Below are 14,381 nucleotides of genomic sequence, written 5' to 3' on the forward strand. Positions count from 1 at the left end.
GGTAGTGGGAATCTGGAGCCTTGTGGCCGCTGGAGTTTCTGGCAATATGGGATATATACTCATTGGGACTGGGAGGGACCTCCCACTGATCTGGTTGAGGAAACGGTGGAACAATTTCTGAACTTAATAATTATAGAAGTAAAGGGGGGGGCTGATTAGCCCTAGGGGTGTGTTATAGCCTTCAACCTAGAAATCTCACTGGAAAAGGGGGTGAAATCTGGTGATAGTAGTAGCACTATTAGAAAACAGAACAGAAGCAAGAGTGAGGAGAACTGGGAGCTCATCTGGGCGGTAGGAAAGCATTGGGCTTACTTTTTATTCCCCCCCCCCAAAAAAAAGGTTCAGTAAAGTGAACTAGCATTTATTAAGGGCTTGTTGTTTGCTATACACAGGGAATACAAAGGAAGGAAAACAAACCAGAAAAAGTGTCTCTGCTTTCTAGGACCTCACAGTCTAATGGGGAGATAACATGCAAAAAATCATGTGCAAACCAAATATATCCTAGATAAATTGGGGTTAATAGTAGGATGATTTCCTCCACTGGGAGGCTTCCTGAAGAACATTGGTTTTGTTTGAGCTAAATTTTGAAAGAAGCTAGAAGGCAGAACGTGAGGAGGAAGAGTTCCGGCCTTAGAAATCAGCTACCGATGGCTGTGTGATCTTGGGCAAGTCACTTAACCCCAATGCCCTCTAAAAAGCAAAAAGAAAAAGAAAAGAAAAAAGAAACCAGCTACTTCAAGAACAGAATTGGGAAACTGAGATGCCCTCTTGTGTGTGAGAGGAACAGGAAGAAAGCCAGTGTCACTGGATCATATAGTGTATGGGGAAGAGAAAGAGTAAGAAGACTGGATAGGTCGGAAGGGACCAGGTTGTGAAGGGCTTTCAGTGCCTAACAGCATTGTGCTTTTGATTCTAGAGGTAACAGGGAGCCCCTGGAGTTTAAGGAGGAGATGGGTGATACGGCGGATTCATCGGAGCGGGGTGGGGGGAAAACTTGAGGCTGGGAGGCTGATGAGGAGGCCATTGTAACAGTCCAAGTATGAGATCATGCCAGCCTGTATGAGTGGAGTGGCGCTGAAGTTGGGAACCTTCATGACTGGGAGGCTGCTGGTACTCTTGATAGGAATAGAGAAATTAGGAAGAAGGGAGGGTTTGGGGCATAGAATAATGGGTTCTCTTTTAGACATGTTAAGTTGAAGTACCTGAGTCATCTAATTTGAGATGTCCAAAAGGCAGTTTGGTGATATGAGACTGGAGTTCAGGAGAGAGGTTAGATTTGTGAATCATATACATCTTTAAACCTATAGGAGCTGATGAAATCAGCAACAGAGCTTATAGACAGGGAGAAGAAAAGAGGGCCTAGGACAGAGCCTGGTGGGATACCCATCCATGATCAGTATACTTGACCAGAGTGAAGATCCAGCAAAATTGACTGAAGAGATGGGTCTGGTGGGTTTGCTCTATACCTCTTTCTCCTGTCCCCAACTCCAAAGAGTATAGCCGTGCCCTATGACCAGCCTTCTGGGTGACATCCTCACCTTTATCACACCACCAAAAGGACCTGTTTTGACAGAAATATTTGTAGCAACTCTTTATGTGGTGGTAAAGAATTGGAAATTGAGGGGATGGCCATTAATTGGGGAATGGCTGAACAAGTTGTGGTATATGATTGATGGAATACTATTGTGCAATAAGAAATGATGAACAGGATGGTTCCAAAAAAATCTGAGAAGACTTACATGAACTTATGCAAAGTGAAGTGAGCAGAACCAGGAGCACACTTTATACAGTAACAGCAGTATTGTAAGGATGACCAACTGTGAAAGGCTTAGCCACTGATCAAAACAGTGACCAAGACGGTTACAAAGGACCCATGATGAAAAATGCTAGCCACTTACAGAGAGAAGTGAGGAACTCTCAATGCAGATTGAAGCGTATGTTTTTAACTTTAATTTTTGTTTGTTTTATTTTTTTGTCTGTTTTCTTTTGCAATACAGCCAATATGGAAATAGGTTTTGCATGACTTCACATGTACAATCAATATCAGATTTCTTGCCTTTTCAAGGAGGAAGTGAGGCAGGAGGGAGAGAGATGAAAAAATTTAGCACAAAATTTTAAAAACTTAATGTTATTCTTTTTACATGTAATTGAGAAATATTTAATGAAATAAAAATATACTTTAATAAAGGACTTAAGTGGTCCAAGGGACCAAGACTCAAGCTGTTGGAATGACTTCCTGAGTCATAAAAACCAAATCTATGAGCAGTCCGGGCTTCTCAGCCTTAATCCACTTCCATTGCTATAGAATTCAGCAGACCCTTCTGACCAGGTATGCCATTCATTACGGCAAGTAGGGAGGGCAGTGCCCAAACGAACCAGCGCTGGATCTTTACTAAATATCTTTTCCATGCCATTCTTGAACAAACTTCTTTACATGAAAGATTTTATAGTTTCTAAGTCTGAGCTTGTGCCTGGTTTCTAAATCTGAACTCAGACTGGTTTGAGCCAGCCCTCTCTGTGATTTTGACAAACTACCTTATTTATCTCTGTTCTTGTATGAAGAGTGTGTGTGTGTCTATAATTGATGTAATCACGTAATAATATTTCATTTCACTAAAGCAGGTCCTCAAAGAGTCTCAGCCAAGCACTACTTTTAGCAATAACAGTTTGCATCTACACGACACTTTAAATTCCCAAACGCATTCCTGATTTTTTGTTGCTACTGCAAGCATCATTGTCCCCATTTGACAGATGGAGAAAATGAGGCTGTGGAAGGTGTGAATTTTCCAAGGTCAATAGCAGCCAACAAGTGGGTTAGGCAGGATGAGCTCGTCCAGCTAGGTTTGTACTTGCCATTTCTCGAACTTTTTAAAAGTTAAATTGTGGTATGTATTTAAAAGAAAGAAAAAAAAAGAAATTGCATTTCTTTTGAAAATTATTTTCTGTTTCATGGTCTTCAAATATAGGATCCTAGAGTGTTAGTATTGGAAGGGGATGTAGTGGTCATTTTATCTGTTCTCACATCTTGTCCTCTTTATGATGTTGAATTAGTTGAAGTTTATTGTTGAAATGGCTGTTTCTGGAAATACAAGATACTTATTTTAGCTAGAACACAAATCTTTGTATAAAGTATTCATTCTTAAACCTTATATTTTCCACATTTTATAATTTATTTCATGCTAATAATGACGTAGCATTAACTTTGCATTGATTGAATGACAGGTATTGACAAAAAAAGCTGACACGCCTATGTCATGTCTTTCACAGGTGTGTTCTCCTTCCTCTTTTGGGAATGAAGCCGCCCCAGCAGAGTCTGTATCTTCTTGTTGATTCTGTGGATGCAGGCTGTAACATTGCTGAAGGCGAGCAGACATCGGGCTTATCTGGGACTGTGGCAGAGCTGTTAGCTGGTCACCATGAATTTTTCCCCCCGTGGCTGCTGCTGCTCTGCTCTGCTCGAAAGCAGAGTAAGGCTGTCACCAAGATGTTTACAGGTGCGTAAATGGATATGGATTTGCAGTTGTCACATGTGTTATAATTTCTTAATAATTTGAATTCACAGTACTAACACTGATTCATTACATATTTTACTGATACCAGAATTCTCCTCTGGTGCCTCACCTGGCGTGTAACGGTGACCTTGAACTCCTAAAGACTATCGGAGAAGAACAGAAGCTTTGCTAAATCTTACCAGGTCCCCAGTCTGACTAAATTCCTAGGGGTTTCTTACCAGTTCAAACACAGGGCAGCATAGTATAGGGGGAGAAGCACTGGGATTGAAGTCAAGCTTGCTTTTTTCCTCCAACTTAATTACTGCCCCTGTGACCTTGGGCAAATCACTGCCCCCTTTTGGGCCTCTCTTTCCTCATTTATTGAGGGGTTGGACAAGAGCATCTCTTTCTAAATCTGTAAATAAGTAGATTATCTCACTCTGAATATACATTCTCAGGTAATGAAGAATCATCCTCAATAACTTTTGAAGATGATAATAGAGGAGTTTGTGATTTGCATTGATGGAGAGATTATGAACACCAGAAAAGTATCCCTTAAAAGAACTAACAATTTTTATATGAAATGGACATGTAGCTACTTATTCATACCTGTCTGTGAGTGTTGATGATAGCCCACAATGGATGCTTCTTTCGTAGAAGCAAGTCCACATTCAGAAATAGTCTGCTGTTCAGGCTATAATCAGCTGTCATTTCTGTCTCATACAGCTTTTAGCTATGCCAGAAAGACAAGAAGAAATCAACCAATATCTGTTGAATGGCTGTTATGTGTGCTAAAGGCACTCACTGTGCTGTCAAGGATATGGAATTCTTAGACTTAGACTTAGTCCCTCGGTTTAGTTGGGTATGGAGGGGGATAAACCTATGAAAAATTCAACAGTTGAAGATTTCAGTAAAACCTTTCCTAATTCATCATGCATTCCTTTGGGTATTTTGAGGAGTTAGACTAATCATTAGAATGTGAACCCTCTGAGATCAAGGTCTAGTTTTTTTGGCTTGTTTTTGTTTTGCCTTTTTCTTGGTGCCTGCAGCACTTAGAATAGTGCCTGTCATATAGTAGGCAGTTAGGAAATGCTTGTTGACTGGCTAATGAGGGAAGGGAGTCATGTGGCATGACTTGTTCATAATACCTTCCAAAGTAGTCAATCAGTCAGTCAGTGAACATCTATTAAGTGCCTTCTCTGTAGCAGGCATGATGCTTAGTGCAATACAAGGCCACTTTAATGATGTTCATTGGTTGCTTTTCCCAGGGAAAGTGCTAACTATTCTTTGATATGTGAGATCATTGGACTAAGTTGAATGGGACCTTAGAAATCATCTAGCCTAACCTCCTCATTAGGAAAGGCTGAGTGGAAATGACTAGGCCAAACTCACATAGCATGAAGAGTCTATATTTTAACACAAGTCTTCTGATGTTCACTGGTGTTTTCATCTAGGAAAAGCTCTTTGATAAAATCATCATCTTTCTACAGCACCCATTCCTATTTAAAAAAAAAAAAACAAACAAAAAACACTAGAAAACATAGAAATAAATGGAGCTTTCATTAATATGAAAAGTTGTATAAACCAAATGCCATAATTATCTGTAATGGGAATAAATGAGAGGCCTTACCAAGTAGGGCAGGAATAAAATCAAGGATTTCATTTTCACTATTACTATTTATATAATGCTAGGAATGCTAATTGTAGTGATAATAGAAGAGAAGAAAATTTCAGAAATATAGGAAAAGAGGAAATACATTGATCAACTTTGTGCACATGATAAGATAGCTTACTTAGAGTACCCTAGGAGATAAAAAACGAATTGAAATAATTAACACATCTTGAGCAAAGTGGCAGACAATAAAATAAATCTACATAAATTATAAACATTTCTATATATTAACAGCAAAATCCAATAGGAAGTGATTAAAAGAAAAATTCCACTTAAAATAATAGCAGATAGTATAATGGGAATCCCCCTGCCAAGACACACATATGAATTGTATGAAGACAGTTACAAAAACACTCTACATACATAACATTTAAATAATTGGAGAAATATTACTTGTTCTTGGCTAGGCCAAACCAAACTAATATAATAAAAATAATAATGCCTCCTAAATTACTTTATTTGTTCAGTGTTTTGCCAATCAGACTAACCAAGGGTTATTTTATAGAGCTAGACAAAAGAATAAAATTAATTCATCTGAAGGGAAAAAAGGTTAAGAAATGTTAAGAGATTTAATGGAAAAAAAAGGTGGGATAGACAGGGGTCTCACAACATGTAATGGGAATGTAAATTTATGTTGTTGTCATCTTTCTAAGATTGTATTGTGTAAGGTCTTCCCTGCCCCTAGGCCCTTTGATAGGCTTAGTTGCACCTGGAGCCTGTTTTCCGGAGATTCTTTGTGATTGGGCAGTGGGTCAAATTCTCTGTGACATTCTCTGAGCCAGGATAAGGCTATGTAATCCTTGATGTGCATCTTTGTTTTGGGGCTCACTTTGAGAAGTGTTGTGTGATTTGACCAGATGAGACTCTGGGCAGCCATTGAGAGCCCCCCGGCTTTGAAAAACCCAGATGTAGATACTTTCCTTTCTGGTGACTGACTAGCTATGGATGTAATGGTTGGACAGTTGGAGGCTTGTCTGCTTAAAATGTTTCTCTGTCTTGTAATTTCTGCTTGTAACCAACCTCTGTATGCTCTGAAGTTTGGGGTACTGACTTTTCCCCCTGAACTAGGTAAATGATATCTTTGATTGATTAAAGCAAGATTCTTAACCCATTTTGAGTTGCTTTCTTTAGAAAAGCAGATCTAAGAACCTGTGTTGGCAGCCACCCTGGGAAAGCTGGGGTGCTTATGATACCAGATCTCAGACTGTATTCAGAGCCAGAATTGTCAGAGCAGTTTGTTACTGGATAAGGAATGGAGAAATTGATCAGTGGAACAGATTAGTTACACAGTGAACAGAAACAAATGAACATTGTAGCTTTCTGTAACATTTCAGCTTTTGGAGTAAGAACTCATTTTTCAACAAAAATACTGGGAAAACTGGAAAGCAATCTGGCGGAAACGAGGCATAGACCAACATCTCACACCATGTACGAAGACATCTCCAGATGTGTCCTTTATTTAGATGTAAAGTGATGTCGTAACACAGATGAAAAGGAGCACTGAAGAAATTACCTGTCAGATCTGTGGGGAGGGGAAGTGTCTGTAACCAAACAAGGAAGTCAAGTGAACAATTGTGATTACATAAAATTAAAACATTTGTAGGCGAACAATACTATTTTAGTTAAAATTAGAAGCAGGAAATTTAGGGGGGGAGATCTTTGCACCAAATTTCTCTAATAAATGTGTCATTTCTAAGATTATATAAGGAATTGATTCAAATTTATAAGAATAAGGTATATTACACAATTGATAAATGGTCAAGGGATAGGAATAGCAATTTTTAAAAGAAAAAATTCAGACTATCAACAGCCATGTGAAAAAATGCTTCATATCACTAATAATTAATGAAATGCAAGTAAAGACAACTCTGAGGTTCCACCTCACACTAATCATATTGTCAGAGATGATAAAAAAGGAAAATGCCAAATGCTGGCGGGGCTGTGCTCCCACAGGGGCTGGGGGTGGGAGGCAGGTACTAACAACTAGCTACAGGTTGCAGTAGGTACATGGAGGCACTCCTGGTGGAACTGTGAACCGGCCCAGCTGTTCTGGGAAGGAATTTGTAATTATGCCCTCCAAACTTAGTAAATTGTGCATACCCCTAGGCCCAGCGTTACTGCCACTGGTTCTGTACCACAAAGAGTTTAAAGAAAGACGAACAAGACCTATGTGGGGGCCAAGAATTGGAAGCTGAAGGCATGCCCGTCAGTTGGGGAATGAGTGAACAAGGTATGGTTTATGAATGTGGTGGAATACTATTGTGAGGTAAGAAATGATGAAAGGGAGGATTCACTGAAGCCTGATGAGACTTGTGTGAACTGAGTGAAACGACTCTGTATTCAGAGTGAAATGAGCACCATCAGGAGAATATTGCATCCAGTGACAACAATATTGTCAAGACAGACAGCCTTGAGAGATTTGGGAACTCTGATCAGCATATTGACCAAGCACAATTCCAGAGGCCTTAGGATGAAACATGCTATTCTCTACCTCCAGACAGAGAGCTGATAGACTCAGGGGTGCAGTTGGAACATTGTTTTGTTTTGTTTGTTTTTTGGCATGGCCAACGTGGAAATTTTTACATTTGTAACTGGTTTTCTTTCTTTCTTATTGACAGAGATGAGAAAGGAATTGAAACTGAAAATAAAATATAATTAGGGAAAAAAAGAAAAGAAAATCACTGAGTGGCACCTATTCAATGCTAATACATACTAAGAGTTGTCTAGGAGAGCTCACATGCCAAGGGGCATAAAGTTTACTCTAGACCAAGGATTCCTGGCTCCAGAGTCTGGTGCCAATGGTTATTCCCTTTTTATGTATGTTTTCCCAGTTCAAGTTGAGTGGTACTGTACAAAGCTGTTTGGAGTGATGTTAGTAAGCAGAAAGTAATGGTTCATTATCCCATATCCATTTGCTTCTGACAAGTTGTAGTCATTCTTACCTTAGTACTTGCTTTTATTTGTTTATCTTTCCAAGAGTGAGCCTTCAGTAGGCTTTGTATTCTTCTCTTAATCACTAAAACCACAGTATTACCATCATACATTTTATAATTGGATAACAAAATTAGCGATAGTGTTCCTGGCCCAGGTATTATTAGATATGGAGAATACTATTTCCTTATACCATTCCAGAACTATGTCACTGTCTGTCTGTCTGTCTCTCTTTTCTCCCTGGGACTTTGCCTTGTAGTCAGTGTGGTGGAAAAAGTCTTATTTTGTAATCAACTCAGGAGAATGAATTCAAATCCCGCTTATGTTACTTAATGTTTGTGTGAATTTAGACAGGACATTTAACTCAACGTTAAAGTAAGGAATCTGGTCTTTAATCAGTCAACAAGGCTCTTTAAGTGCCTGCTATCTGTATACCAGGCACAGTGCAAGCCTCTGAGTGTGCCAAGAACAAAATAAAGCCATCCTTGTCCTCAAGGATGTTCTCTCAGGGAAACGACACATACACATATATAAGTTATGAGTACAGGATAATGAGGAATGGGGAGGCACTGGCGGCTAGCTGCAGGGAATCAGGAAATGCTTCATCCAGGAGATGATGTTGTAGGTGGGCTTTAAAGAGAACTAGCAGTTTGTTGGGGTAGGAGATGAGGAGGAGGGACATTTTGGCTTTGGGGCAGTCTGCAAAGGCATCAAAATGGGAGATGGAATGTTGTGTATGAGGACAACCAGCAAGATGACAGGTTTGGCTGAGGTGTTGTGAAGGGCTTTGAATGAAGAGACAACTGTATTTGACCCTGAGGGTAATAAGTAGGTGGTCACTGGGATTTATTGCGCACAGAAGTGACATAGTCAGATCTGTAGTTCAGCAATATTAATTGGGCAGGGAGACAAATTAGGGAAGTGTTGCGGTGTCTGTGTGAGAGGTAATATGGGCCGGGGCGTGTGAAGGGAGAAAAGGAGCCGAATATCAGAGATGTCATGGGTCAAACAGGCCTTGCTGACTGATAGAATGTGTGGGGAGGGAAGGGAAGGACTGGACTCTGCTTCAAAGCTTGCAAATCTCTGCCTGTAGGATCTCTGTTTTTAAATGTCCAGTGGGCAGTTGGTGATCAGCGATAGGAGGTCAGTAAAGAGCGGCTGGATGCACAGAGCTGAGAGCCATCACCTGGAGATAATCAAATCTATGGGAATTGATGAGTTCCCTGAAAGATAGTGAAGAAAAAGGCCCAGGATGGAGCCTTAGGTTGCCCCCACAGTTAGGGTGTGTGATAGTAATGGCAATTAAAGATTCCCCTGTATTGGCTTGGTTTTCAAATTGATTGTGTTAAAACCCAGAGTTTGTTAATCCCACCTGTGGGATGGGCTTGTTGATGTGAAAAGAAAGTTCCGAATTGGGAGGAGCTGGTGATGTAGATTTGGAGAGACACTAGAGAGAGGCGGAAGATCTTTTTTGGAAGCAGCACCTCGTGGAGAGAGAGAGACTAAGAGAATTGCTGGTGGCCGCTTTGAATTGCCCTGGACTTTTGAGACCTGCCCCCTGAGCTGCCAAGGACTGAGGAGACATGGCTGTTTTGCTGGTACTTTGTCTGTCTGTTTTGATGTTATTTTGCCAGATTTGTCCACTGGTGAAAGACTGTCCTTTTGTTGAAGAAGTCCTGGAACCTGGCTGTTCGCTAAGAAGGCCTGAGACTGTCCTGCAGACAGAGAGTGAATACTGTCCACTGGTGAGGGACAGTACTGTTGTTGCAGGGGTCTGGAGACTGTCCGGCAGACAGAGTGAATACTGTCCACTGGTGAGGGACAGTGCTGTTGTTGCAGGGGTCTGGGAGCCTTTCTGTTGGTTCAGAAGCCCTGAAGAAGGATTTTCTTGTTGTATGTTTACAGAAATCCTGGGAGAGGGCTTTGCTAATGTGTTCAGGGGTTCTAGGACTGTTCTACAGACAGAGGATAAATTCATGAAGGGACTGGCAATGTATCTTATGGCCTTGCTAAGCCTTGTCTCCCCAGGAACTAAGATTGCTGAGAACTTGCCTCTTGTCAAGATGAAGAAAAGACCTCCATTTGGGTATTAAGTGCTGTGTTTAAACTTGATGTAACTCTGGGGTAGATTCAATTGTGATCCTAGGGGTGGGGAACTTTTGACCTTATTGTGCTCTGTGATTGACAAATGAAGGTACTTTACCTATGTTTGGAAAATAATCTCCATTTGAGAAGAGGGGCTTTGTGGTGGACTTAATTAAGGTATAGCCTAGGGGTGGAGAAGTATTTAGAACAGAGACTTTGTAATTGATTGAATGATTGGAAGGTCCTGGGGTGGGGTAGTACTTGGAGATTATTTAATCACACTTAGTAAATGCTGTATTTTGAATGATGTCATGTTTTGATCTTCTCTGTTCTTGGTTTGTCACTAAATAAAATAGAGAGCACCTATGCTGGTATTTTGAACCTGGGAAGTTGCCTTCTTTTGGCATTACATTACAGGGTGTGAGATATGGAAGATGATGACAGTGCTGGGCTGGTGGTGGTGGTCCTGCAGGAAAAGAGTAGTGGTCAGAGAGATAGGATCAAGGCGTGAGCCTGGAAGACCCACCAGCAGGTGCTGAGGGTGGTGAGGGTCTGCACCAGGGTGCTGGCAGTAGCAGAGGAGAGAAGGGGCAGTACATGAGAGATTGTATGAAGGTGAAATCTACAGGACTTCTCCAGTGCTTGGGGATGTGGAGAGTGAGTGAGAACGAAGGTTGGAGGTGACATCCTGCCTGACGAGGGGAGTGGGGGGATTCTTACTAGTAGGGAAGTTAGGAAGAGGGGAAGGTTTGGGGGGAGCGATAATGATTTCTGTTCTAGACATGTTGAGGTTAAGATGTCTCATAAGTAAGTTGGAGATGCAAGATTGGAGGCCAGCAGAGAGGTTAGGACTGCTTCTTCAGAGCTGAGACTCATCGGCTCAGAAATGATGATTGAAATCATGAGGCCTGAGGAGCTCCCCAAGTGAAATAGCAGAGAGGGAGAAGATAAGAGAAGAACACCCACCTTTACTAGGCAAGGTTTGAGTGAAGGTGCATCAAAGGAGACTGAGCAGTGGATTAGTGGGGGACGGAGAAGCAGGATATGAAAATCTCATGAGAAGAGAATATCAAAAAAATTAGCGCTGGAGTCTGGAAGTGGCCGTGGCCCTGGAGATTATGAGTGTGGGAGAAACAGCAAGACCAGACAGATATGGCAGAACTTTATAGGGAAAGTGACTGTTTTGTAGCTACTGAAGAATTGAATTTTTTCAAAATATCTGATAGAGGGAAGATACTGAATGATTAGAAAACACACACACACACACACACACATACACACTATCCTTTCTCAAAAAGACAATCCAAGAATATCAGTAATTACCGACTTTTAGAATTACTTTCTCATCCCCAGAAATCTTTTTTTCCTTTCCACTTTTGTTAAATTTCTTATAAATTTCATAATAAACATCTATTAAGGTTAGTAACTGTTTACCTGTAAATGTTTCATTGTATGATATATATGCTATAAACTTGATAGTTTGAGATGAAGAAAGTGCTATCTCAAACAGAAAGCACTATATAGCTTTGAGCTAATGGGTAACGAGAGTTGTTTTTCTAATGACCCAAGAATTTGGGGGGATAGGAGAGGGTGCTTTTGAGATGGCTTTGGTTGTTGAGCTGCTAGAAGACTTGTGTTAGGTAGAAAGTGCTGGAGGAGGGGTGAGGTTAGCACCAGTGGTTTGCTTGCCCCTCTTGTTTCACTGAGCTGATGTGGGGATGTTGGCAGTCTAGTCAGGTACCAAGCGTTGGAGGATCTGCTGCTGAAGAACAGACATTGTCTGGCTTTCTGACTCGGCTTTCCAAGAGCTTTATATAGTGCTGGGCTCGTGTTCTGCTTCGGTTCTCTTGGGTGTACAGGCAGGTGGAACCCCTTTGACTAAGGCCTGATTCTCGAGATAAGCCCTCTTCCTTCCAGTGTGAACTTTCTTATCTACAGGCTCAGTGCTTATCCCAAGTTCATAAAGCCCTCTAAGAACTCAAGAGATTAGGGCAGCTAGGTAGATAAAGCACCAGCCCTGGAGTCAGAAGGACCTGAGTTCAACTGCAGCCTCAGACACTTGACACACTTACTAGCTTGTGTGACCTTGGGCAAGTCACAACCCCAATTGCCTTACAAAAAAAAAAGAAAAAAAACTCAAGAGATTGATTGCTCCTTTGTGTCCATCCATGTAATGGTATTTGGCTTCTTTCATCTATTACCATCTTTCCCTTTGACTTTTTCCTTTCTCCTCTGACATAGTCAAGTGTCAGGTAGCAGGAACTGTCCTATACTATTTTGATGTTAATTTCAAATGTACTTTTTCATAGCAGCAGTTACTTAAATTGGATTTCACCTGATTATACCTAAAAGGTTGTGTTTATAGCCATGCCTAGTGAGAACTAAAAAGTAATAGTAACTATTTTTAGTGGTAAAAGATAAATCTCCTGGCCTCATCCACTTGGAGGAATATTCTAGACCCTCTCCCCTTACGAGTTACAACTCAGTAGATCAGTTTTCTTTATTGATTCCACTGTCAGCAGAATCTCACTGTTCCTCTTCCGACACTCACTTGACCAGTGATTATCTTCACACTTTACCTTGGAAACACAGTGGACAATATGAAGTCATTATGAATTCACTTCACTTGATTACAGAAAAAAAAGTATGTGGTATTAACAGAGAGGGAGAGACTGCAGGAGAAAATATAAAAAACAGTAACCGTGCAGCTGGGGCTGGACCTCGTGTAACACACCTGGAAGGTCAGAAGTTCTGGACTGCAGTAGTTTTAAAAGCCTGTTGTGTTTGCGCTGAGTCTAGCACAGATATGGTGAGGCTGCCTGAAGAATGATGAGCCTGCCTTGGTCAGTAAAGCAGGACAGCGTCATAAAGCTTCCACGCGGGATCATAAGCTTGGGCTTGGCCCTGGGAGTGGCCATTGTGAGCTCCTCTTGTGCAGTCAGACCCCATTTGGGGTTTTCTCGGCAGAGATACTGGAGTGGTTGGCCATTTCCTTCTCTAGCTCATTTGACAGATGAGGAAACTGAGGCAAACAGCGTGAAGTGACTTGCCCAGGGTCACACGGCTAGTACATGTCTCAGGAAGAGGAGTCTTCCTGACTCCAGGCCTAGTGCTATATCCACTGCACCACCTAGCTACCTCATTGCACTTCTAGCCTGGGTGAAATTGGGAGATCCAGGCCTTGTTAGGTCTCTGAAGGAAAGGAAAATATGATGGTAGTAATCTAGTACACGCAGTAAGACTACGTATCTTGTAAGGTCTCTTCGAGGCCTAAATCCATGGTCCCTAAACACACCCAGCGTATACTAGGCTAGTGATGGAACTAAGAAAGCCAAAGCCTTGTGTGCTTCTGGCACCTACATGTACTCTCCCAGAGTGAAGCACAATTTACCTTTTTTTTTTTTTTTTTTGGCTTTTTCTTTTTTTTGGAGGGGCAGTTGGGGTTAAGTGACTTGGCCAAAGTCACACAGCTAGTAAGTGTGTCAAGTGTCTGAGGCCGCATTTGAACTCCGGTCCTCTTGACTCCAGGGCCGGTGCTCTATTCCCTGTGCCACCTAGCCGCCCCCACACAATTTACCTTCTTACTGTTCCCAGGGAGTTTTTACCCAAACTCACCTGCCCAAATACTCCCTCCCACTGAGGCCCTGGTTAGGTTTCTCCTTGTTCATATGGCAAGAAATAAACTAGCTTTCCAGTATATTGCACATTATAGACTTGGATGAATAACAGATTTTGGAGAGTCAGCTATCTCCCCTCTGAGGCTGATTGACATATTTCTGAAACCTCTCTTCTCTTATGTCAATCAGTGCTCTACTAGCTTTGTGTGGCAGCATGATGTATAGAAAGAGCACTGCTCTGATGGTCAGGTTACTTAGTTCTAGGCCCTGACCTGTCTGGCTTTGTAGTCTAAGGAAATCCAGCTGACTTGAGATCACAGCCTGAGAGCTGGAAGGGAAATACTGTAATACAGTGGAAGGAGCTGGGTTTGGAGTTGGGGGACCAGGGTTCCACTGCCTGCTCTTCCACCGAGTGACCTTGGCCAAGTTTTTTAACTTCACTCTGTTTTCCTCATCTCTGAAATGCGGGGCTTGGATTAGATTGGCTCAGAGGTCCCTCCCAGCTCTAGATCTGTGACCCCAGTATCTTGTCTGACTTTCTCATTTTGCACATGACTTAGTCTTGTTCCTGCTTGTGTGATGGAG

At 41.6% G+C, this 14,381-nt stretch overlaps 1 protein-coding gene across 2 annotated transcripts in view; it reads left to right on the forward strand.

The window, feature by feature from the left end:
• The window catches only part of ANKRD50 (ankyrin repeat domain containing 50), a 163,906-nt gene that overhangs the window by 122,027 nt on the left and 27,498 nt on the right, over positions 1-14,381 (forward strand). For both annotated transcript variants that reach the window (XM_069104860.1, XM_069104859.1), the window contains exon 2: positions 3,268-3,494. In XM_069104860.1, coding sequence (XP_068960961.1) covers positions 3,293-3,494 — 202 coding nt within the window. In that variant the 5' untranslated portion in view covers positions 3,268-3,292. The remainder of the gene's footprint in view (positions 1-3,267; positions 3,495-14,381) is intronic.

This window comes from Petaurus breviceps, unplaced genomic scaffold (genome assembly GCF_028583685.1).
Source record: "Petaurus breviceps papuanus isolate PSGF00001 unplaced genomic scaffold, PetGlider_PUasm1.0 689, whole genome shotgun sequence".
In the NCBI taxonomy this organism is placed as follows: domain Eukaryota; kingdom Metazoa; phylum Chordata; class Mammalia; order Diprotodontia; family Petauridae; genus Petaurus; species Petaurus breviceps.